Below are 27228 nucleotides of genomic sequence, written 5' to 3'. Positions count from 1 at the left end.
ACTCCTGACAGGATGAATGTATTGACTGAGTTGGTTCTACTCCCGACAGGCTGAATGTACTGACTGAGTTGGTTCTACTCCTGACAGGCTGAATGTATTGACTGAGTTGGTTCTACTCCCTACAGGCTGAATGTATTGACTGAGTTGGCTGAATGTATTGACTGAGTTGGTTCTACTCCTGACAGGCTGAATGTATTGACTGAGTTGGTTCTACTCCCTACAGGCTGAATGTATTGACTGAGTTGGCTGAATGTATTGACTGAGTTGGTTCTACTCCTGACAGGATGAATGTATTGACTGAGTTGGTTCTACTCCCGACAGGCTGAATGTACTGACTGAGTTGGTTCTACTCCTGACAGGCTGAATGTATTGACTGAGTTGGTTCTACTCCCGACAGGCTGAATGTATTGACTGAGTTGGTTCTACTCCTAACAGGCTGAATGTATTGACTGAGTTGGTTCTACTCCCGACAGGCTGAATGTACTGACTGAGTTGGTTCTACTCCCAACAGGCTGAATGTATTGACTGAGTTGGTTCTACTCCCGACAGGCTGAATGTATTGACTGAGTTGGTTCTACTCCCGACAGGCTGAATGTATTGACTGAGTTGGTTCTACTCCCGACAGGCTGAATGTATTGAATTAGTTGGTTCTACTCCCGACATGCTGAATGTACTGACTGAGTTGGTTCTACTCCTGACAGGCTGAATGTATTGACTGAGTTGGTTCTACTCCTGACAGGCTGAATGTATTGACTGAGTTGGTTCTACTCCCTACAGGCTGAATGTATTGACTGAGTTGGCTGAATGTATTGACTGAGTTGGTTCTACTCCTGACAGGATGAATGTATTGACTGAGTTGGTTCTACTCCCGACAGGCTGAATGTACTGACTGAGTTGGTTCTACTCCAGACAGGCTGAATGTATTGACTGAGTTGGTTCTACTCCCTACAGGCTGAATGTATTGACTGAGTTGGCTGAATGTATTGACTGAGTTGGTTCTACTCCTGACAGGCTGAATGTATTGACTGAGTTGGTTCTACTCCCTACAGGCTGAATGTATTGACTGAGTTGGCTGAATGTATTGACTGAGTTGGTTCTACTCCTGACAGGATGAATGTATTGACTGAGTTGGTTCTACTCCCGACAGGCTGAATGTACTGACTGAGTTGGTTCTACTCCTGACAGGCTGAATGTATTGACTGAGTTGGTTCTACTCCCGACAGGCTGAATGTATTGACTGAGTTGGTTCTACTCCTAACAGGCTGAATGTATTGACTGAGTTGGTTCTACTCCTCACAGGCTGAATGTACTGACTGAGTTGGTTCTACTCCCAACAGGCTGAATGTATTGACTGAGTTGGTTCTACTCCCGACAGGCTGAATGTATTGACTGAGTTGGTTCTACTCCTGACAGGCTGAATGTATTGACTGAGTTGGTTCTACTCCCGACAGGCTGAATGTATTGACTGAGTTGGTTCTACTGCCGACAGGATGAATGTATTGACTGAGTTGGTTCTACTCCTGACAGGCTGAATGTATTGACTGAGTTGGTTCTACTCCCGACAGGCTGAATGTATTGACTGAGTTGGTTCTACTCCCGACAGGCTGAATGTATTGACTGAGTTGGTTCTACTCCTAACAGGCTGAATGTATTGACTGAGTTGGTTCTACTCCTGACAGGATGAATGTATTGACTGAGTTGGTTCTACTCCCGACAGGCTTAATGTATTGACTGACCCCCCTGTAACAGGGGGTCAACTTGTCCTCCAGAGGTAGTAACAGATCATGTGCTGGTCTGGTCTCCGAGAGGCAGTGTCTGCTTCAGACGGCCTATCAAGCCACCGCAGACACTGCCCACCTCCTCTGGACTCGAGTGTGTGTGTGTGTGTGTTTGGCAACTGTTCATCCGGTCTGCTGATGTAGCTCACACCTCTGCTAGAGTCTGTCTGAAGGCAGGGGTTTAGGTGGCCGTCTCCCAAACTCACTGAGAAGGAAGGAGAGGGGTCTAAGTGGCCGTCAACCAAACTCACTGTGAAGGAAGGAGAGGGCTCTAGGTGTCCGTCTCCCAAACTCACTGTGAAGGAAGGAGAGGGGTCTAGGTGGCCGTCACCCAAACCCACTGTGAAGGAAGGAGAGGGGTCTAGGTGGCCGTCTCCCAAACCCACTGTGAAGGAAGGAGAGGGGTCTATGTGGCCGTCACCCAAACTCACTGTGAAGGAAGGAGAGGGGTCTAGGTGGCCGTCACCCAAACTCATTGTGAAGGAAGGAGAGGGGTCTAGGTGGCCGTCACCCAAACCCACTGTGAAGGAAGGAGAGGGCTCTAGGTGGCCGTCACCCAAACTCACTGCGAAGGAAGGAGAGGGGTCTAGGTGGCCGTCACCCAAACTCACTGTGAAGGAAGGAGAGGGGTCTATGTGGCTAGAAGGAAAGGGGGCTAGAGAAAACAGAGGTGCTAGAGGGGCAGTGGCTGTCACCCAACCTCACTGAGAAGCCAGGAGGAGAACTGAAGGAAAAGTGACCGGATAAAAACCCTCGTCTGTCACAACTAGACTGTGTGAGAGTGGGCAGACAAGACCAAATCCCAGACACTGAGCTGTGTGAAACAAGGTCATGCATTGCAAACTCTTGGCCAGTCTCCCCTACTCACCTGTCTTGTCCGCTTGAATGGGATTTTAACTTGCTTTAAGACTTTTCTCACGACCTTCCACTCATTTTAAACGTGTCTCACTTAGACCAGTCTCGTCCACTGTAAGACTGTTCTATAACATGCTTCATAAATCCTGACTGGTCTCACCTGCTCTAGGAGTCTGTGTGAGGACTAGTTTCACCTCCTTTACCACTGGTCTCACTAGTAATACAACTGATATGTCACCTGGTATGTAGACTTGTCTCACTAGTTATAGGACTGATATGTCACCTGGTATGTAGACTGGTCTCACTAGTTATATGACTGATATATAGACTTGTCTCACTAGTTATATGACTGATATATAGACTTGTCTCACTAGTTATATGACTGATATATAGACTTGTCTCACTAGTTATATGACTGATATATCACCTGGTATGTAGACTGGCCTCACTAGTTATATGACTGATATGTCACCTGGTATGTAGACTGGTCTCACTAGTTATACGACTGATATGTCACCTGGTATGTAGACTTGTCTCACTAGTTATATGACTGATATATCACCTGGTATGTAGACTGGTCTCACTAGTTATATGACTGATATAGAGACTTGTCTCACTAGTTATATGACTGATATGTCACCTGGTATGTAGACTGGTCTCACTAGTTATATGACTGATATGTCACCTGGTATGTAGACTTGTATCACCAGTAATATGACTGATATGTCACCTGGTGTGTAGACTGGTCTCACTAGTTATATGACTGATATAGAGACTTGTCTCACTAGTTATATGACTGATATATCACCTGGTATGTAGACTGGTCTCACTAGTTATATGACTGATATTTCACCTGGTATGTATACTGGTCTCACTAGTTATATGACTGATATAGAGACTTGTCTCACTAGTTATATGACTGATATATCACCTGGTATGTAGACTGGTCTCACTAGTTATACGACTGATATGTCACCTGGTATGTAGACTTGTCTCACTAGTTATATGACTGATATATAGACTTATCTCACCAGTAATATGACTGATATGTCACCTGGTATGTAGACTGGTCTCACTAGTTATATGACTGATATGTCACCTGGTATGTAGACTGGTCTCACTAGTTATACGACTGATATGTCACCTGGTATGTAGACTGGTCTCACTAGTTATACGACTGATATGTCACCTGGTATGTAGTTGCTCTGTGGCTCGATGCCGGCGGGGAAGTTGGTGTTCTCTGGGATGGAGTGGCTGTAGTCGTCCAGAGGAGGAAACTCACTGGGGATCTCTGTGTGTCTGGGAACCAGCACAGGAGGCAGCACTGCAGACACACAAGTAGACATGTATCACACACAGAAACACAATTAGACATGTATCACAGACAGAAACACAAAGAACACAAGTAGACATGTATCACAGACAGAAACACAAAGAACACAAGTAGACATGTATCACAGACAGAAACACAAAGAACACAATTAGACATGTATCACACACAGACAGAAACACAATTAGACATGTATCACACACAGACAGAAACACAAAGAACACAATTAGACATGTATCACACACAGACAGAAACACAATTAGACATGTATCACACACAGACAGAAACACAATTAGACATGTATCACACACAGACAGAAACACAAAGAACACAATTAGACATGTATCACACACAGACAGAAACACAATTAGACATGTATCACACACAGACAGAAACACAATTAGACATGTATCACACACAGACAGAAACACAATTAGACATGTATCACACACAGACAGAAACACAAAGAACACAATTAGACATGTATCACACACAGACAGAAACACAATTAGACATGTATCACACACAGACAGAAACACAATTAGACATGTATCACACACAGACAGAAACACAAAGAACACAATTAGACATGTATCACACACAGACAGAAACACAAAGAACACAATTAGACATCACACACAGACAGAAACACAAAGAACACAAATACAATGCATTGTTTCTCTAACACAAAAGTTATAGATAGCTCTTTTATGTTTTCACAAATGACAGTTGAGGCTGAGCCTCTCACACCTGTCAAACCAGTAGTCACAGAGCCAATACATTTACAAGATGTGCAATACATGCTACTGAGGTGAAGCTCATTGAACCTCTGGTGGTTTTTAATGAAAGGGGACAGTTGTCCGTACCTGGCGTCTCCACCCTCTGGTAGTGGTAGGGGTTGACACACACCTCATCCTTCTTGGTGTGGAAGGCGTACTCACAGAGCTCCACGGCCCGCAGCTCGTGGTGGGACTGCAGGTCCGGCCAGCGCCACAAGCGGCAGTAGATGACGTGCGGGAGGCCCTTCCTGTGGGACACCTGTAACCGTCCATCCAGAGACCTGGCAGAGACAGAGAGGTTTGTTTTGTTGTTACTGCTTTGGAGTTAGAAAGTTCATAAACTGTTTTGCCTTTTGGCACGTTGTTTGAATAGTTTGCCGTTCTTAAAAATGGCCAAGCAGGCCAACTCCAAAAAGGTAAGTTCACAATCTCACGACTGCGAGTGTACAGAGATCACACCCCATACACTGAGTATAGGCAAAAACATTTCACCTTGCGAGCTAAAACACTTTAAAGCCCCCCCCACCCACCTGCAATTATATACATTCTACCATTGATCCGGAGAGAAGAGTGTGCAATTTTATACACTACATGAAATGTGTTTCCATTTTCCATGGCCGAGCAACCGCGCACAAGTCTAAGATCACCATGAGCAATGCCAAGCGACAGCTGGAGTGGTGTAAAGCTCACCGCCATTGGACTCTGGAGCAAGCTTCACCATCTGGCAGTGCGACGGACGAATCTGGAAGAACTTGACTGGCCTGCACAGAACCCTGACCTCAACCCCATCGAACACCTTTGAGATTAATTGGAACACCGACTAATCGCCCAACATCAGTGCCCGACCTCACTAATGCTTGTGGCTGAATGGAAGTAAGTCCCTGCAGCAACGTACCAACATCTAGTGGAAAGCCGTCCCAGAGGAGTGGAGGCTATTACAGCAGCAAAGGGGGGGGAACAACTCCATATTAATGCCCATGATTTTGGAATGAGATGTTGATCTAGAAGGTTTCCACATACTTTTAGTAATGTAGTACATACAGTTGAAGTCTGAAGTTTACACACACCTTAGCCAAATACATTTAAACTCAGTTTTTCACAATTCCTGACATTTAATCCCAGTAAAAATCCCCTATTTTAGGTCAGTTAGGATCCCCACTTCATTTTAAGAATGTGAAATGTCAGAATAATAGAAAGGAGAATGATTTCTTCCATCTTTTATTTCTTTCATCACATTCCCAGTGGGTCATTAGTTTAAATACACTCAATATACTCACTATCAGTTCTCTATATACTACTGTAACCCAGTAACTGGTCTTCTGTGGCCTAGACAGCCTCCCTCAAATACTCAATTAGTATTTGTTAGCATTGCCTTTAAATTGTTTAACTTGGGTCAAACGTTTCGGGTAGCCTTCCACAAGCTTCCCACAATAAGTTGGGTAAAAATTTTGGCCCATTCCTCCTGACAGAGCTGGTGTAACCGAGTCAGGTTTGTAGGCCTCCTTGCTCGCACACACCTTTTCAGTTCTGCCCAAAATGTTTCTATGGGATTGAGGTCAGGGCTTTGTAATGGCCACTCCAATACCTTGACTTTGTTGTCCTTAAGCCATTTTGCCACAACTTTGGAAGTATGCTTGGGGTCATTGTCCATTTGGAAGACCCATTTGCGACCAAGCTTAAACTTCCTGACTGATGTCTTGAGATGTTGCTTCAATATATCCACATAATTTTCCTTCCTCATGACGCCACCTATTTTGTGAAGTGCACCAGTCCCTCCTACAGCAAAGCACCCCCACAACATGATGTTGCCACCTCCGTGCTTCACGGGTTGGGATGGTGTTCTTCGACTTGCAAGCCTCCCCCTTTTTCCTCCAAACATAACGATGGTCATTATGGACATACAGTGGTGCAGTTGCCCATCCCTGGGCTGACTATATTAAATAGGCTCATGTTGCTCTGTCTCATTCTGATGCACCCTGATGTAGGATCCCAGTAGCAGAGGGAGGCTGTCTAGGCCACAGAAGACCAGTTACTAGGTTACAGTAGTGACAGGGTTTCTCCCCATGGCCATCTGTTGCCAATGAAACATGTAGACCACTGAGCCAGGGTACATGTAGGGGAAACAGCCTGCACTCTTGAATTGAACTGAACAAAAATGATTCCACTATAACCGTGTAAACATTCAAACCATTACCAATGGAATTAAAACTGTTCCTTCGTAGAATTTCAGACAGTCAGAAAGACGTCTTCACAGCGTATAAAATCAAACTACAACAGCAGTCACACCACAGCTTGTGACTGTTTGGTTTAATTAATACAACCCCTTACTGTCATGGGTCAGAGCTGTGTGAGAAGGGTTTTTAAGTCTAATAATAATAAGTGGCAATGATATCACCAACTTAGAGACAGGAAGTGTAAAAGGAGAAGCTACGCATGGCTTTCAGCTTGTTATTAGTAGGAGAACTTGTGGTGGGGGTTAGAAAACGTGCAGCCGATTCCTCACGACTGAATTTCACCTTGTTTTTGTAACTTCACTATTAATTCTCTGGTTACAATTACATGGTCAAAATTCTGAAGTGAATTATTACCATCTTGGTAAAGAGATCTCATCCTGCTGACGGTCCAAAGTAAACCATGAGGTCATCAGGTCATTTCAGCCAGCCATGACACCCACCATCTCAGATTGGTCTGAAATAGTTTCTGGAGTTAGAAACAAAATGCCATTCCTGAAACATTTTGTTGACATTTTAAAAATCGCAGAAAAATTCAGCTAACTGATTGCAACCAAATTGGCCATTTGAATTTATAGGATTTAGGTCATATTCAGTAAATATAATACCCAACATCCAATTTGGACCAAACTACTTCCTACAAATGAGTAAGACATGAAGAATCCATTTCTTTTTTCAAAAAGACACCCAAGTACCCTATGACATTCCAACAACCAGTATACACCATCAGTTCTCTATATTTGACAAGATGTATGGAGTAGAGGTCGACCGATTAATCTGAATGGCCGATTAATTAGGGCCGATTTCAAGTATTCATTACAATCGGAAATCGGTATTTTTGGGCGCCGATTTGCCGTTTTTAAAATTTCTTTTTACACCTTTATTTAACTAGGCAAGTCAGTTAAGAACACATTCTTATTTTCAATGACAGCCTAGGAACAGTGGGTTAACTGCCTTGTTCAGGGGCAGAAAGAGATTTTCACCTTGTCAGCTCGGGGGATCCAATCTTGCAACCTTACAGTTAACTAGTCCAACGCAATAACGACCTGCCTCTCTCTTGTTGCACTCCACAAGGAGACTGCCTGTTACGCAAATGCAGTAAGCCAAGGTAAGTTGCTAGCTAGCATTAAACATATCTTATAAAAAACAATCAATCATAATCACTAGTTAACTACACATGGTTGATGATATTACTAGATATTATCTAGCGTGTCCTGCGTTGCATATAATCTGACTGAGCATACAAGCATACAAGTATCTAAGTATCTGACTGAGCGGTGGTAGGCAGAAGCAGGCGCGTAAACATTCATTCAAACAGCACTTTCCTGCGTTTTGCCAGCAGCTCTTCGTTACGCGTCAAGCATTGCACTGTTTATGACTTCAAGCCTATCAACTCCCGAGATGAGGCTGGTGTGACCGAAGTGAAATGGCTGGCTAGTTAGCGCACGCTAATAGCGTTTCAAACTTCACTCGCTCTGAGCCTTGGGGTGGTTGTTTCCCTTGCTCTACATGGGTAACGCTGCTTCGATGTGGTGGATGTTGTCATTGTGTTGCTGGTTCGAGCCCAGGTAGGGGCGAGGAGAGGGACGGAAGCTATACTGTTACACTGGCAATACTAAAGTGCCTATAAGAACATCCAATAGTCAAAGGTTAATGAAATACAAATGGTATAGAGAGAAATAGTCCAATAATAACTACAACCTAAAACTTCTTACCTGGGAATATTGAAGACTCATGTTAAAAGGAACCACCAGCATTCATATGTTCTCATGTTCTGAGCGAGGAACTGAAACGTTAGCTTTCTTACATGGGACATATTGCAATTTTACTTTCTTCTCCAACACTGTTTTTGCATTATTTAAACCAAATTGAACATGTTTCATTATTTATTTGAGACTAAATTGATTTTATTGATGTATTATATTAAAGTTAAAATATGTGTTTATTGGTCATTACAACAAATATATATATATATATTTTAAAATATATTTTAAAAAATATGCCAATTAATCGTTAGTGGCTTTTTTTGGTCCTCCAATAATCGGTATCGGCGTTGAAAAATCATAAATCGGTCGACCTCTATTTTTATCCCTGTTAGGGTTCAATCTGGTCCCCCTCTAAGCTCTTTAGAAGCCTGCAGGAGAGTCTCAGCGGAGCAACGAGGAGTCTAACCAGTGACCTCACCGTACCAACACTCCATGCTGTAATGTGATTGGAGGAGCCTTCAGTGGTACTCAGCCAGACTGAGCGCGTGTGTGTTAGTCTCAGCCAACTACTGTGCCTCCAGAGGGAAAAACATCAGGGCCTTTAATATTTCATAGCAGCTTTTCACTGTCTTGGCATTTTGAGAAAGGGGAAGTCGTTACAAGCAGAATCCCCCTGTGTGTGGTGGTGGAGGACAGGTGTGTGTGTGTGTGTGGGGGGGGGGTTGGGATTCAACAATGTTGCCTTAAACCAAACTAAATAATTAAACCATAAAAACCTGTGTGTGTGTGTGTGTGTGTGTGTGTGTCCACCAGCAGAAAATCTATAACATACCGTCCCTAATCAGAAGTCACATTGTCACAGAGAGCATTCAGTTCTGTATCCCGACGAGCTCTCGGTCCTACTCAAACACATCCTCCGGTTCTTATTAAACAAAAAAGGTATTTCCCACAGCGCATGGCACAGGGCAAGGTCCCCTTTTATGAGCCCCAATTGGCTGAAAAGGAGTCAGTGGGTTGCTGTTGCCACAGCCCGTAAACGAGCAGCCATTTCCTGGGGCTTTGCACATCAGTGAGTCCTGTGGCCATCATAAAGAATTAAGGTTAATGGGGGGCTGGGTTAGCTCAGCTCACTCTCTAGTGTTCTGTGTTTAACTATCCTTGTAGGTACCAGAAGTCCTCACAAGGATAGTAAAACAAGGAAAAATTTGGGTAAGTAGGGACATTTTTCCAGTCCACGAGGAAAAATGCTATTTTAGGCTTAGGGGTTACATTTAAGGTTCAAATTAGGGTTATAATTAAGGCTATGGGATACAGGTAGGTTTAGGAGTTCGGTATAGTTGTAGGGTTATGGGTTAAAGGTTATGGGATACAGGTAGGTTTAGGAGTTTGGTATAGTTTTAGGGTTATAATTAAGGCTATGGGATACAGGTAGGTTTAGGAGTTCGGTATAGTTGTTGGGTTATAATTAAGGCTATGGGATACAGGTAGGTTTAGGAGTTCGGTATAGTTGTTGGGTTATAATTAAGGTTATGGGATACAGGTAGGTTTAGGAGTTCGGTATAGTTGTAGGGTTATGGGTTAAAGGTTATGGGATACAGGTAGGTTTAGGAGTTCGGTATAGTTGTAGGGTTATGGGATACAGGTAGGTTTAGGAGTTCGGTATAGTTGTAGGGTTATGGGATACAGGTAGGTTTAGGAGTTCGGTATAGTTGTAGGGTTATGGATTAAAGGTCAGGCTTGGGCGTGGATTTGAGTCAGTGTAGTATTTTCAAAAAGTGTATCAAATACATTCCAATATTCAACAACTAGTTTATTTTTAAACATAAAATTAACTAGATAACCTTTAGTTATCTGAATAATTGTTTTGAAATGTATTGAAAAGTAATAGAACTAGTATTTGAACCCAGGTTTGTTTGGTTGGTGTGTGTGTGTGTACAGACTGGGCTGAGGTGATGTAACTGCGTCTCAGGCCCATGCTCTACAGTGGGTGTATTCCTTTGGGGTTTAGGCTGGGGGTTGACACTGAACATGGAACAGACAAAAACATCCTATTCACCAAAACTATTACGGTGTGTGGCAAAACCACATTTACAGCAGAACTGTGCAGATACAACTTTGGTCACAGAATAAACCAGGAGAGATTTTACCGTAATTTCCAGTAAATGTTTTTAGTTTTATTTACTATGGTAATTGTTAAAAGTAGTCTTTGTGCATAGAATTGTATGGTTTGTTAAACTTTGAAAAATCAATAGTTTTTGTTTGGCATACATTTTAAATGGAAAAATCGGAGTCTCTGCGTAATTCCGTTACCTTGGAATTGCCCATTCTCATTCCCTGACTCAGCCCTTCACTGGGACCCTACTCTCGTCACTGAACCCCCGCAACAGCTTTCTGGTCTGGACCAACTCAGGTCCAGGAAACACAAGACACACAGATTCAGACTCAATGTGCTGTTCTAACGTGAGGGATTCCACTAGCACAGTCCAGGGAGGGAGGAAGGAAGGGACCATACAACAAGCCCTAGGCAAAAACGCCAACAACTTCACATACAGCCGCTGAGTCACTGTTCAAGACATTTACCACAGCGATAGAAGTGAGTGAAACGTTGCCCAGAACAACCCCCAGCCATTCATAACATGCCACCGTCCCCGAGCGACTACCATGTTGTTGGAGGGGCCATACCAGGCCCCAGACGACCTCGCACTCTTCAAATATGCTTTATGAGTATGTGGAGCGCGTTGTGTTTCAAATATGTTCCAGGATGGCAGTGGAGGAATGGCTTTGACCCGGTATGCCCTGCCGGTGCCGGTGGGCGAGCACTCTTGACAAGACATGAAAGATGGATCGGGTGCTGGGGAATGGAAAACACCAAATGGGTTCAGGAAGGATCCGGAGTCCAAGCCCTCCATGGGACCCAGGCCAGCAGAACAGCCAGGCCCTAGGTGTGGCTGTGTGACTGAGGCAAGTTACACTGAATGACACTCTCAGCAATCCCACACTGAACAGGCCATGTACAAAAATAATATCATTTCGGTGACAGAAAGTGGGTAAACAAGTACATGACCTTCTAGAGTGTATCTAGGGGGAAAACTAGTGAGAAGCGGTGAGTCACTAGGCCTAGCTAATGGAGCATGGTTACTCATGTTTATCCCCAGTCCTGATTCCATTCAGCTAGACCTAGCTAAATGGAGCATGGTTACTCATGTTTATCCCCAGTCCTGATTCCATGCAGCTAGACCTAGCTAATGGAGCATGGTTACTCATGTTTATCCCCAGTCCTGATTCCATTCAGCTAGACCTAGCTAATGGAGCATGGTTACTCATGTTTATCCCCAGTCCTGATTCCATGCAGCTAGACCTAGCTAATGGAGCATGGTTACTCATGTTCATCCTCAGTCCTGATTCCATTCAACTAGGCCTATGCGGCATTACAGTATAGTTCGCTATACACCCGACACTTACATGCAACTTCAGCTATCAGAATACGAAGGCAGCATTGAAAAGACGGGTCCTGGGCCAACAAAAGTTGCATTGGCTAGAGTTACTCTAACCGGTTTGCGATCCCTTCAGCTTTGCTTGCTAGCTTGCCTGCTAGTTACAGAGGTCAGCTGTCTAGATAGCTACAGTAGTTGGCCACTGCCATTCAGTTGTTGTGTTATCAGATGTAGCCTGTTCCACCGTTTGCAGAATGCATCCAGGCATTTGAATAAAGTGTGACAAAGAGAAATCTGTTAACAATGTGGACATTTAAATGGAGGTGTTGAACTGATGTGGAAAGGGTTAGAAGTTGAATTTGCTTTGGGGGGAACTGGGTGGAGGGTACTGTGGCTCTCCAACAGAGACTGACCCGGAGCCCCCTCACAACCCTGGAGGAGATGGGAGACCTGCACCCTAAATCCCCCTGCCTCACCCACATCGCCTGCTGTTGTGTGTGTTGTCTATGTTTGTGTAGTATGGAGAAGAAAGGGCCCAGATTTGTGGGTTGGTACAGCTGCTGTTGCAGGGGTGGAGGGGTTAGGGGTTGTGTGAGAGGGGGTTCTCAGATTTAAGGGGTTGGTGGGGTGTGTGTGTGTGTCTGCCTCAGATCAGAGACTCTGACTGGCCCAGGCTGAGCTGCACTAATCTGAGGGGGCAAAACAAACACTTTGAAGCACGAACAGTCACACACTGGCTACGGTTCTGTGCTCCAAGCGCTTCTGAACACACACACACCCCTCTGTGGACCAAGGCCAAAACTTTGGCCACGGAATTCTTTAACTCACTCAGCACACTGCTACAGTGAGTCAAAAGGAAGTTGGACTGGTAGAAAAACATCCACCAGGCTACATCGTTGTACTTATTTAAGATATTTAAATGATTGACAGTTTATTCACTAATAATCCTAATCCTGGTTGGTCTAGCCTATAGGCTATGCTTTGATATAGAATCTAGTTAAACTAAACATTCTATTTCTGCTCCCTCATAATGACTAACTACAGTCGAGCAACACAACAAAGACTACCTTGCCTGTCTCTAATGTCCATAAACTACAGACACTGATCTACAATAACAGAATGGCCATGTCCTCATGCAGAAATATATGAGAGACAGAGACACAGAGAGAGAACCATGAGAATGACACTGTGTACCGTACTGCCCAGGCACTCAGAGGTTTTTTTAAACTACAGAGACTGATCTACAATAACAGAATGGCCATGTCCTCATGCAGAAATATATATAAATATAAGAGAGAGGAGAGAGGAGAAAGGAGAGAGGAGAGAGGAGAGAGAAGGGAGAGAGAGAGAGAGCAGGGAGAGAGAGAGAGCAGGGAGAGAGAGAGCAGAGAGAGAGAGAGAGCAGAGAGAGAGAGAGAGCAGGACAAAAGGGGGTAAAAGAATGACAGACTGTCTCAATAGATCAGGGCGGCTCAGAGTGTCTGCTGCCCCCCCCCCCCCCCTCCGTCTGTCCACCCTGGCCCGACTACTTCCCCTCTCCTCCTCTCCACCCTCCAAGCATTGTGTGCCCCATCATAAAAGCTTGTGGCCAGCCAAAGTGTCCAATCTGACTGGAAGCAGACAGTGGTAACCTGGTAAATGACACTGCATCAGCAAGCAAAACATGGGGGGGGGGGGGGGGCAGCCCTAAATGATACCACACACTTCCTGAACTCTACCTTTACAGCTTCCATGTCTGGGGGAAATCCTAAGGGTGCACCTGCCCTGCCAGTCATTCACCTGCTAGCTAGTTAGATATTTCCTCTCTTCCCCTCAGCTCAAAACAGCAGGCAAACACATCCTGTTTCAGTGAGCACAGCTGGAGCAGAGACAATGTGTGTGTGCCTGCCTGCGTCTGGGGTGGTCTCAACACCAACATCAAACACACGGGGAAAAGGCTAATGTTCATTCAGCCAAGATGAAATACTAACTGAAAGTTAAATAGGTTCAACCATTAGATAGGCAGGGAGGAACTAGCCTGGACCAAAATACGTTGTGCTTCATTTGATTTCAACCGATAAAAGGTATTGCAGACCACCCTGGATGTTGCTTTAGGGCCTTTGCTTAATGCTTAACCTAATATTGCCAAGGAAACACTAGCCTGAGCACTGCAGCTAAAAACAAACTGACAGACACACTAGCCTGAGCACTGCAACTAAAAACAAACGGACAAGGAGACTGGTCTGAGCACTGCAACTAAAACAAACAGACAGACACTAGCCTGAGCACTGCAACTAAAAACAAACAGACAGAAACACTAGCCTGAGCACTGCAACTAAAACAAACAGACAGAGACACAAGCCTGAGCACTGCAACTAAAACAAACAGACAGAGACACAAGCCTGAGCACTGCAACTAAAACAAACAGACAGAGACACAAGCCTGAGCACTGCAACTAAAACAAACAGACAGAGACACAAGCCTGAGCACTGCAACTAAAACAAACAGACAGAGACACAAGCCTGAGCACTGCAACTAAAACAAACAGACAGAGACACAAGCCTGAGCACTGCAACTAAAACAAACAGACAGAGACACTAGCCTGAGCACTGCAACTAAAACAAACAGACAGAGACACAAGCCTGAGCACTGCAACTAAAACAAACAGACAGAGACACTAGCCTGAGCACTGAAACTAAAACAAACAGACAGAGACACAAGCCTGAGCACTGCAACTAAAACAAACAGACAGAGACACTAGCCTGAGCACTGCAACTATAAACAAACAAAACAAACAGACAGAAACACTAGCCTGAGCACTGCAACTAAAACAAACAGACAGAGATACTAGCCTGAGCACTGCAACTAAAAAACTAACTAAAACAGACAGACACACACTTTCTGGTTGACTCGCTCGACAAAGGCGTTTAATCTCAATCTGTCTGGGACAGACCCCTCAGAGCCATCACAATGTCTCCTCCTCACACACACCCACACATTTTAAAGCAGGTACCTGAGTCACAGTCCAGACTGTATTGTTCTCTAGTGATGTGATACACACTGGTTCACTGAGAGTTTGTCTGTCTGTGTTGTAATTACCACTGGCTGCTCAACCCTATTGTTTGATTTGTCTGACAGAAAGTGGATACTGCTGTCTGAGACATCTCTCTTTCTGTTCCTTCTGTGTGTGTCTCCATCTGTGTGTGTGTGTGTGTGTAGTCTTGGCAGATGGGTACAGAGGGACACAGTGTTGCCGGTCTGCTCTGCCTGGTAGCTCCAGCGTGTACCATCACTGTACCTCATCCAGAAGCAGGAGGGGTTTGTGTGACGATTCCTCAGTGTATGTGGGCACCGGGTCATCTGCATTTTTGGCTTGTTGACTGCTTCTGTGTTTCCAAGCAGAGGGCATCATGGGTATTGTGCGTGTGTGTGTGTGTGTGTGTGCGCTGTGCCAGGTCTGGTCATGGTATTAAGTGTGAGTGCCCCAATCGTGGTCTCCACGCTCCCTCCATGCGCTGAGTGTGTGCGGGGCTTATAGTGTGTGTGTGTGTGTGTGAGGCGTGGTTAGTCAGCCCAGAGGAATGTGCTGCGGCTGGTTGCTGGGGCCTTGGGGAGGGTGTGGGCTGCTGTTTGGTTAGCAACTGCTGCTCTGTGTGGAGGCGGCAGGAGTTAGGTTATATTAGTGAGAGAAAGCTCTACTCTGCTTTGCCTTGGCCTGACCACTATCTGTCTGTGGGGGAGAAGAACACTAACTCTTCACACAGACAACAAGCCTGCTTTGTGTCCTATTGGCCACGACTACAACCACGACTATCACCACCACGACTACAACCACGACTACCACCACACTGAACAAAAATATTAAACTCAATTTCAACCATTTTACTGAGTTAGCGTTCATATAAGGAAATCAGTCACTTTAAATACACTGCTCAAATAAATAAAGGGAACACTAAAATAACACATCCTAGATCTGAATGAATTAAATATTCTTATTAAATACTTTTTTCTTTACATAGTTGAATGTGCTGGACAACAAAATCACACAAAAAGTATCAATGGAAATCAAATTTATTAACTCATGGAGGGTCTGGATTTGGAGTCCCACTCAAAATTAAAGTGGAAAACCACACTACAGGCGGATTCAACTTTGATGTAATGTCCTTAAAACAAGTCAAAATGAGGCTCAGTAGTGTGTGTGGCCTCCACGTGCCTGTATGACCTCTCTACAACGCCTGGGCATGCTCCTGATGAGGTGGCGGATGGTCTCCTGAGGGATCTCCTCCAAGAGCTGGACTAAAGCATCTCCTGGACAGTCTGTGGTTGGTGGATGGAGCGAGACATGATGTCCCAGATGTGCTCAATTGGATTCAGGTCTGGGGAACGGGCGGGCCAGTCCATAGCATCAATGCCTTCCTCTTGCAGGAACTGCTGACACACTCCAGCCACGTGAGGTCTAGCATTGTCTCGCATTAGGAGGAACCCAGGGCCAACCGCACCAGCATATGGTCTCACAAGGGGTCTGAGGATCTCATCTCGGTACCTAATGGCAGTCAGGCTACCTCTGGCGAGCACATGGAGGGCTGTGCGGCCCCCCCAAAGAAATGCCACCCCACACCATGACTGACCCACCGCCAAACCGGTCATGCTGGAGGATGTTGCAGGCAGCAGAACGTTCTCCACGGCGTCTCCAGACTGTCACGTCTGTCACATGTGCTCAGTGTGAACCTGCTTTCATCTGTGAAGAGCACAGGGCGCCAGTGGCGAATTTGCCAATCTTGGTGTTCTCTGGCAAATGAAAAACGTCCTGCACGGTGTTGGGCTGTAAGCACAACCCCCACCTGTGGACGTCGGGCCCTCATACAACCCTCATGAAGTCTGTTTCTGACCGTTTGAGCAGACACATGCACATTTGTGGCCTGCTGGAGGTCATTTTGCAGGGCTCTGGCAGTGCTCCTCCTTGCACAAAGGCGGAGGTAGCGGTCCTGCTGCTGGGTTGTTGCCCTCCTACGGCCTCCTCTACGTCTCCTGATGTACTGGCCTGTCTCCTGGTAGCGCCTCCATGCTCTGGACACTACGCTGACAGACACAGCAAACCTTCTTGCCACAGCTTGCATAGATGTGCCATCCTGGATGAGCTGCACTACCTGAGCCACTTGTTTGGGTTGTAGACTCCGTCTCATGCTACCACTAGAGTGAAAGCACCGCCAGCATTCAAAAGTGACCAAAACATCAGCCAGGAAGCATAGGAACTGAGAAGTGGTCTGTGGTCCCCACCTGCAGAACCACTCCTTTATTGGGGGTGTCTTGCTAATTGCCTATAATTTCCACCTGTTGTCTACTCCATTTGCACAACAGCATGTGAAATGTATTGTCAATCAGTGTTGCTATCCTTCCTGTTTGGCCCTGTCCGGGGGTGTCCTCGGATGGGGCCACAGTGTCTCCTGACCCCTCCTGTCTCAGCCTCCAGTATTTATGCTGCAGTAGTTTATGTGTCGGGGGGATAGGGTCAGTTTGTTATATCTGGAGTACTTCTCCTGTCCTATTCGGTGTCCTGTGTGAATCTAAGTGTGCGTTCTCTAATTCTCTCTTTCTCTCTCTCGGAGGACCTGAGCCCTAGGACCATGCCCCAGGACTACCTGACATGATGACTCCTTGCTGTCACCAGTCCACCTGGCCGTGCTGCTGCTCCAGTTTCTTTCAACTGTTCTGCCTTATTATTATTCGACCATGCTGGTCATTTATGAACATTTGAACATCTTGACCATGTTCTGTTATAATCTCCACCCGGCACAGCCAGAAGAGGACTGGCCACCCCACATAGCCTGGTTCCTCTCTAGGTTTCTTCCTAGGTTTTGGCCTTTCTAGGGAGTTTTTCCAAGCCACCGTGCTTCTACACCTGCATTGCTTGCTGTTTGGGGTTTTAGGCTGGGTTTCTGTACAGCACTTTGAGATATCAGCTGATGTACGAAGGGCTATATAAATAAATTTGATTTGCTTCCTAAGTGGACAGTTTGATTTCACCGAAGTGTGATTGACTTGGAGTTACATTGTGTCGTTTAAATGTTCCCTTTATTTTTTTGAGCAGTGTACATTGATCTGTATGTCACATTAAAAAAAATATATATATATTTTACTTTTATTTAATGTCAGTTAAGAACAAATTCTTATTTACAATGACGGCCTACCAGGGAACAGTGGATTAACTGCCTTGTTCAGGGGCAGAACGACAGATTTTTACCTTGTTGCTAGATCGAATCCCCGAGCTGACCTTTTGGTTACTGGCCCAATACTCTAACCACTAGGCTACCTACCGCCCACATGACTGGGCAGGGGCACAGCCATAGGCCCACCCACTGGGGAGACAGGCCCAGATAATCAGAATGAGTTTTTTTTTTAAATTACAGACAGAAATACTCCTCAGTTTCATCAGCTGTCCGGGTGGATGATTGATCCTGATAGGCCACATCTGTCAGGTGGATGGATTATCTTGATAGGCCACATCTGCCAGGTGGATGGATTATCTTGATAGGCCACATCTGTCAGGTGGATGGATTGATCTTGATAGGCCACATCTGTCAGGTGGATGGATTATCTTGATAGGCCACATCTGTCAGGTGGATGGATTATCTTGGCAAAGGAGAAATGCTCACTAACACGGACGTAAAACAAATGTGTACAGAATCTGAGAGAAATAAGGTTTTTGAGCGTATGGTGAGAATTTCTGGGAGATTTTATTTCAGCTCATGAAACCAACACTTTACATGATGCGCTTGTATTTATCAGTACTTTCCATGATGTGTTTATATATATATTTTTCAGTACTTTACTTGTGTGCGCCAAGGTTACTGTTCATTTTTAGATTTTAATTCATAAATCTGTTCGTTTTTAGACCTGATTTGCTTTAGTTTGGTCTTAAAATATTTTCTATTATTTAGTGTTAGGGACAGAAAGCATGCTGGGAGGCTAGGAGACATGTGTTGTATAGTGATTTTGGAGGATGTCACTTCTTGCATTGGGGGCGGGCAGTTCAAATGATAACGCCAAGCTCAATGTGACTTATATAGTGGAATAAAACTGACGCCCACGCTGACGACAATCCAATGGGGGCGGGCAGTTCAAAAGATAACGCCAAGCTCAATGTGACATATATTGGAATGAAACTGACGCCCATGCTGACGACAATCCAAGGCTTTTTAACTTGTCGTCTCAGAGGCTGCGGATCCCGTGTCCCCCAGAGCAGAAGACCCCTGGGTTTATTTACGTCTACTTTATGCCCACATTGCTGTGGTCACTCTCGCTTCACATTTCTCACTGTCAAACCGTGAATGATAATTCTTCAAGTTTTACCGGTGAAATGTCCACGCAGCATCTGCATATTAACCATGTGATCTCAATCATATTCATTCAGAATATTCATTCAGATCAACTTGAGCTATACAGTGTATTTTTGAATGAGGTACTGTGAGCACATTTTAGATCAGATTGTGTTAAACTGCAGCAAAGACTAACTGTTTTTAGTTTCAATCAAAGCACATATTTTGCCTAGTGGCACACTTTAGTTTTGGCCACATCCTGAAATATAAGAAATGAGGTGGTGTTTCTTGTCTTACAGTAACTTTATACTATGCAGTTATATTTGGCAGGGGCGGCAGGTAGCGTTGGGCCAGTAACCGAAAGGTCACTGGTTCAAATACCGGAGCCAACAAGGTGAAAAATCTGTCGCTGTGCCCTTGAGCCAGGTAATTAATCCTAATTGCTCCAAGGGTGCTGTACAACGTTGACCCAGGCCGTGACCCCATTCCCTGTGGGTGTTTCTCAGGGGGAGTTGGGATATGCCAGAAACACATTTCCAAAACACACTTGTGTGTAACAGGACAAATATAAGCACCCCACAAATATTATTCTTCATAACAGAAATGAATAAAAATGGTACTATCACTATGGGATCTGGCAGACCTTGATCTCACATCATTAAAGGAGCACCATTCACCAGAGCAGCCTGTTCTCTACGAGAAGAGACGGTGTTAAGTAGAGTACCGCACATGAGCAGAAACTTCGGGACCTTTAGCGTTCAGGAAGAGGAGTCCCGAAAAGTCAAGATCCGAAGCCACAGTTTCAACTGTAGTAGTACGTGTTTGTCTAGGTAGCTAACATCTTCTATGTTTTTCCACGTTAGCTAGCGGCGCCCCGGAGCAGCGGCGCCCCGGAGCAGCGGCGCCCCGGAACAGTGATACACAAGCGAGGCCTTTTTGAAACGTCTCCATCTCCTGGCTGCATTTACCCACCAGATTCAGCAGCTTGAAAACCACAGATTTTGAGAACAGTTTTCTTTAAGATTAACATAATTCATGATGGTTTATATTTTAGCTTTATTCGTTTTTGGAGTAAAAGTTAATAGCTTAATTGTAGTTCGAGTTTTTCCAAACGGGGATAATAATTTAATTTCAGTTAAATATTTACTATAACAACCTTGGTGTGTGCGTGTTAGAGGTCGACCGATTAATCAGGGCCAATTTCAAGTTTTCATAACAGTCGGAAATCGGTATTTTTGGGCGCAGATTTATTTCTTTATTTTTTTACACCTTTATTTAATCTTTATTTAACTAGGCAAGTCAGTTAAGAACAAATTCTTATTTACAATGATGGCCTAGGAACAGTGGGTTAACTGCCTTGTTCAGGGGCAGAACGACAGATTTTCACCTTGTCAGCTCGGGGGATCCAATCTTGCAACCTTAACTAGTCCAACGCAATAACAACCTGCCTCTTTCTCGTTGCACTCCACAAGGAGGCTGCCTGTTATGTGAATGCAGTAAGCCAAGGTAAGTTGCTAGCTAGCATTAAACTTATATTATAAAAAACAATCAATCATAATCACTAGTTAACTACACATGGTTGATGATATTTCTAGATATTATCTAGCGTGTCATGCGTTGCATATAATCTGACTGAGCATACAAGTATCTGACTGAGCGGTGGTAGGCAGAAGCAGGCGCGTAAACATTAATTCAAACAGCACTTTCGTGCGTTTTGCCAGCAGCTCTTCGTTGTGCGTCAAGCATTGCGCTGTTTATGACTTCAAGCCTATCAACTCCCAAGATGAGGCTTGTGTAACCGAAGTGAAATGGCTAGCTAGTTAGCGGGCGCTAATTGTCGTTGTGTTGCTGGTTCGAGCCCAGGGAGGAGCGAGGAGAGGGACGGAAGCTATACTGTTACACTGGCAATACAAAAGTGCCTATAAGAACATCCAATAGTCAAAGGATAATGAAATACAGATGGTATAGAGGGAAATAGTCCTATTATTCCTATAATAACTACAACCTAAAACTTCTTACCTGGGAATATTGAAGACTCATGTTAAAAGGAACCACCAGCTTTCATATGTTCTCATGTTCTGAGCGAGGAACTGAAACGTTAGCTTTCTTACATGGAACATATTTTACATGGAACATACTGCACTTTTACTTTCTTCTCCAACACTTTGTTTTTGCATTATTTAAACCAAATTGAACATGTTTCATTATTTATTTGAGGCTAAATTGATTTTATTGATGTATTATGTTAAAATATGTGTTCATTCAGTATTGTTGTAATTGTCATTATTACAAATAAATAAAATCGTCCGATTAATCAGTATCGGCTTTTATGGTCCTCCAATAATCGGTATCGACGTTGAAAAATCATAATCGGTCGACCTCTAGTGCGTGTGTACATAGTTGAGATTTCACTGTAGGTCACTTCGGTGGTATAATGCATTCTCAAATATTTTCTAAATCGCAACTAGGCCAGTTTATTCATCATGACATGCTTTATCTAATAGACACCATCACCCACGCTTCTATTGCTGTACAACAGCACTGTAGACCACTTGTGGTGGGGACACCAATCTGTTAATTATTTTGTTATCAGCTCAAGTTCCTCCCTCTGTTCTTCCTGCTTCCGTTTCTCTCTCCACGCTTCCTCTCCCTTAGTGTTGTCACAATAGCAGAATTTTGACTTCCATACCAGGTTAAGAAACAATACTCAACACTCTTTACCCAAACAATACCACAGTAAATAAATAAGGCATATTAACCAAAGTCACAGAATGGCCCTTAATCCAGACACAAAATCAGGGACTGTCTTTCTCCTGCTCAAACATGCTGCCGTGTGAGTCGGTGGCACCAGCCTGCAGCCCTGCAGCCAAAGGGACGTGTGTGGACAAGACAGACTGCTGCTCCCGGGTCCTGGCCCCGAACCAAGAGTGAGAGAGACAATGCTGTGCCGTCTGTTACAGTTCTGCTCTCTCAGCTCTGCTCCACAGTAAAGACCTAGAGTTTTGGACGGGTCAAGAGGGAAGACCAGTTAAAATACACTCAACTCATGAAACTAATCGACAATTGGCTCCTAATTTTCAAGTAGGATTGTCAATTCCATTCTATTTTAATGTATTGACAGCCGCTGATATGGAATTGACTCTGCAAGTGTCTTCCTCCTAATCCTTAAAACTGTTGATTTTATTTATTTTTTATTTAACCTTTATTTAACTAGGCAAGTCAGTTAAGAACAAATTCTTATTTACAATGACGACCTAGCAGGGACCTAGCCTCTCACTAACACCATGGTGTTCTCCGTTTTGCTCTAAGAACCCCACAAGCTACGGACTCGTCTGACGTCGGTACCGTCGATGTGCCAACCTCTGTCTGTAGCGTCCAGATCGTTTGAGATACAAACTAATATGACCCCACTATGGAAAGGGGAGACTCCCATGAAAACTATAGTGTTGTCCCATTTTGCTTTAGGAAGGCCACACCTAGCCTCCAGTTCACTAAAGCACATTTAAAAGGACAGGGAGAGAACATTAGTCTTCTCCCCACTCAAACAGAGCAGGCTCCGTCACTTAACAGCCGCCTCCACTGGCTCTGAGAAAGTCACTCTAAAATGACTTGACAGATGTGAGAATGTTTGTTTTAGGCGGAAGTGGGCCTCTAAGCAGGCCTCTCATACCGAAGTTCCTGCCAGTGCCATCCGCATTGCTCAGGCGAGAGAGTGTGAGTGTGAGGCATCACAAAGCCATAAGTACACACTGCAGAATGACTAAGACATGAATTTGGCCCAGAGCCTTAGTTTCTCAGAACTACCCATTATTTAAAAAGCAAAAGAAAATGACTGTCCAAAACCACAAAAGTGTAGAGGCGCCAAGAAGCATGCCGAGCAATAGCTTTGCACCACAAAATAAGACAAACTCTGGGTAGAAAACAAAGCCATTTGTTGCGCAACATTTCAGAAAATAAAAATGTAACAGGAAATAAGACTACTGGTTTCCAAACAAACAAATCATAATTTCGATGTTTTGTATTCAGACAATCAGGAGGGAAAAAATAATCATGAGGCCTAAAACTGCTCTATGACCCACTAGGCCAGCTATAGGCTAGAACTCTCTCTGATTACACAGCTTCTTAGAGGAGATTGCTGCTGTTAAACCCATTTGAAATGTTATCTAACAACCCAGGGCCTCTAAATCCACACCGGGCACCGAGGCTTTAGTGTTTAACACAGCTCCTGTTTCAATATGAAATAATTGTGCTTCATTTAGATCAGGTCAGTTGCTCAACTTCCTCAGGTTTAGGATTTGGGGTCTCGATCTGGTAGGTCAGTTGCTCAACTTCCTCAGGTTTAGGATTTGGGGTCTCGATCTGGTAGGTCAGTTGCGCAACTTCCTCAGGTTTAGGATTTGGGGTCTCGATCTGGTAGGTCAGTTGCGCAACTTCCTCAGGTTTAGGATTTGGGGTCTCGATCTGGTAGGTCAGTTGCTCAACTTCCTCGGGTTTAGGATTTGGGGTCTCGATCTGGTAGGTCGGTTGCTCAACTTCCTCAGGTTTAGGATTTGGGGTCTCAATCTGGTAGGTCAGTTGCTCAACTTCCTCAGGTTTAGGATTTGGGGTCTCGATCTGGTAGGTCAGTTGCGCAACTTCCTCAGGTTTAGGATTTGGGGTCTCGATCTGGTAGGTCAGTTGCTCAACTTCCTCAGGTTTAGGATTTGGGGTCTCGATCTGGTAGGTCAGTTGCGCAACTTCCTCAGGTTTAGGATTTGGGGTCTCGATCTGGTAGGTCGGTTGCTCAACTTCCTCAGGTTTAGGATTTGGGGTCTCGATCTGGTAGGACGGTTGCTCAACTTCCTCGGGTTTAGGATTTGGGGTCTAGATCAGTGAGTACCTTTATCTGATGTGTTACTGGGGAATCCCGTGTATAGACTTCCCTCAATGGACCCATCTATGGATTTCATCTCAGAAGGATCCAAAACATCATAAATATATTTATTTTTGGCCAATCTGGCATGAACAGCCCTACTCTAAAAACAGAAAGCCTAAACGGGTAATAACCACTGTTCACAGTAAATTATTCAAAGTATGCCTATTTACTGGGAGTTCAATTCTCAATTGAATGTAACAATATGCCAACATTTTACAGACATTTTTTAATTATCATTCGTCAACTAGGGTCTCCCCACAAACACCTGTCCTATAGGCTACACATGTTACCGTTCCATACAAATCCACCACCATCAGCTTTATCAAGCCAGCTGTGACTCAGTGAAATCCGGAGCACAGTACAGAGAGTCTGGTGAGTTACCATAGCTTAGCTAGCTCATCAGCTGTGAGGATAGTAATGATGAGGCGCTGGGGAATTCATGTGTTAGCCAGGAGAGCTCCCCCATGACCACCTTGACAGGCCTGAGCAAGCAGCTGCTGTCAGCCCCACCACAGGGGAATAAATAGGAACAGACCTCCCGGGCAATGTGGGCCGTTATTCAGGGGCAGGAAGTCCCCCTAAGCACTGCTCTTGGATCAGATTTCCCCATTCCAGTCCCAGCATTGACTATATGACACTGGTCTGTGACAAGGGCTTTTGCACTACAGCCAGGGTATTAGGGAGATATTAGCATATTATACTTCCGGGCCAGATATCTTCAGCGCTACAAGCCTGGCTAAGAGGATATTCAATTGACTGAAGAATGCACAACACTTGTGATGGTCAAACAAGAATGTGGGAGTGTCTGATTAGCTAAATATACCCAACTTCAGCCCACACCACCGCCCCAGCAGCTTGCTAACCAACAGTCCATGTCAGACAAAAGTGGAGATGAGATTTTGAAGGCCGATTCATTGATTAACTGCTGGAATTTATGGGACAACATGAAAGTTTCAGCCAATCACAGGTCTGCTTTGTTGTGAGGTTCTGAAATACCAACAGTGACAGCAGTAGGGTCACAGAAGTTACCCAAACTTAAGCATTACATACTAGTGTGGCTGCAAATAAACCAAACATCGATACCGTATACTGAAGGATGTGAAAGCTCTCTGTACAATAAACACGGATGAGTTTACAAACAACACATTGACTGAGCTGACAAGGAGGTGTAAATAGAAGCTAGCTTTTCAGCATTATAGTGACATGACAAGCTTACAAGGATGCAGAACTAGGCTAGGGCTAATTGATGGTTTTTTAAGGAGAGTACGTTCGGGCATTACTGTGTAAGGGTTGAAATCTGTCAAGACAGCAGTGGATGTATTGCACTGCATGGCGAAAACGATGATTCAGTCTCGCCTACGCACCATCCTAGTAGAAAGCGCCCCAGATTAAGGCCAAATTATATAACTTCGTCACCCATTTGTGTTTAGAGTTGAACAGCTGTCTATTCCACTATGCAGATTCGCCTCGTTTCCTGCATCATAAATATATCTACCGAGGGTAGTGTGTAGTTTGCCTGCTAGGACAGTGAACTAGAATTCGTGGTGCAACAAAAGTGGCATGCAATGATTATTGTTGAAAAGAAACACGGGCAACCCTCAAAACATTCAACACTCGCTAGCTAGCTACATTTGCTACCTAGCTATGTTTACTGTACTGTGATTGCTGATGCAGACAAGAGGCAGCTCACTGTATAACTTGCTCAGTTAGCTAGCTGGCTAGTTACCTACCCATGGGTTGTGCAGGATCCCCAAAAGCCAAACTATTCTTGAATGAGAAATATTCCATGGCTACAATATCAAATTGTTTGCGAGGAAGAGAAAGCTACCACTGGAAAGTCCATCCTAACTACCTAGCCAGATTTGTGTTTGAAAACTGTCACATTCAATCGATTCCATTTCTTGCGCAAACATTGCAATGTATGTTTCTAGTCGCCTACCTTGGTATGGTAATACATTTCGTGTTGATATTCTGTGTCGTGATGGCTTTTTCCAATTCATCCAGTTGCCCTGTTTTCTTCAACTTCTTCACCAGGCTTTTCACAGCTTTTTCACACCATTTCTCCTCTTGTCCGTTCTGTTCGCCTTTTTTCCAACCCAAAAGCCTTTTCACAATGGGGGGAGTAAAAGGCAGAATTGACATCTTGAGGTCAGTAAAGTCCTTCCAGTACTGTGGTCCTTGGTTTCGCAAGATACAGATGTAAATATTTTGTAAAGCTATCCAAAGGGCAAAATGACGTGGGCGCTTGAACAACGACTTTGTTAAATGTACACATATGCTGCACAAACAAAGTTCATTTGTAGCTACCAATTTTAGCGCACAGACTGGCTCAGCGATTACCGCACCACTCCACCACTACACTGTTGCACACGATTCAAATCAGTAACACTCCGCGGCGAAACGTAGTTCGCTCTAGTCGATTCGAAATGCATTCTTCATCCTCGCCTAAATTAAAGCCGTAGGTGAAAACCAAAGAACATTCGTCATTTTGGACTAAGGATTTTGAATTAAAAAAAATATATGTAATATGGCCTCCTACGCGTTGGTATACGTGTGATTATCAACGAAGTTTGGCCAAGTTCATAGTCATCCGCCTTCGTAGGCTCCGTCTGAAGTCTACTAAAAAATCTGCTTCAAATGTAAACGCAGGACGACTACCCTCCGTAGACTCCCCATTCAGACTGCAAAGTAGATCTGTGAAAGCCCGTAGGCTGCAGCTGACCAAAATGTGCTGCATCTGCATTGCACGGGCCCTGCCTTTCGCCCAGGCCTGCCCCACCAGCCCTGCCCCACCGGCTCGGTCCCAGTCCCTGGTCCCAACCCATACCAATTGCCAAGAGTTGTGATAAAAACTCCACACAACGCTCAAGTCTGATACATTATGTAACATTCCACAATGCATGCA

At 44.5% G+C, this 27228-nt stretch overlaps 1 protein-coding gene across 1 annotated transcript in view; it reads right to left on the bottom strand.

The window, feature by feature from the left end:
• Window positions 1-27170, bottom strand: part of LOC139403908 (mothers against decapentaplegic homolog 3) — a 58915-nt gene extending 31745 nt beyond the window's left edge. Inside the window, exons 1-3 of the mRNA XM_071147103.1 lie at window positions 26263-27170; window positions 4830-5023; window positions 3823-3957 (exon numbers count right to left, since the gene is read on the bottom strand). Coding sequence (XP_071003204.1) covers window positions 3823-3957; window positions 4830-5023; window positions 26263-26465 — 532 coding nt within the window. The 5' untranslated portion in view covers window positions 26466-27170. The remainder of the gene's footprint in view (window positions 1-3822; window positions 3958-4829; window positions 5024-26262) is intronic.
• Window positions 27171-27228: the final 58 nt, after the last annotated feature.

This window comes from Oncorhynchus clarkii, unplaced genomic scaffold (genome assembly GCF_045791955.1).
Source record: "Oncorhynchus clarkii lewisi isolate Uvic-CL-2024 unplaced genomic scaffold, UVic_Ocla_1.0 unplaced_contig_12638_pilon_pilon, whole genome shotgun sequence".
In the NCBI taxonomy this organism is placed as follows: domain Eukaryota; kingdom Metazoa; phylum Chordata; class Actinopteri; order Salmoniformes; family Salmonidae; genus Oncorhynchus; species Oncorhynchus clarkii.
This window is presented reverse-complemented; position numbering and strand designations above follow the sequence as displayed.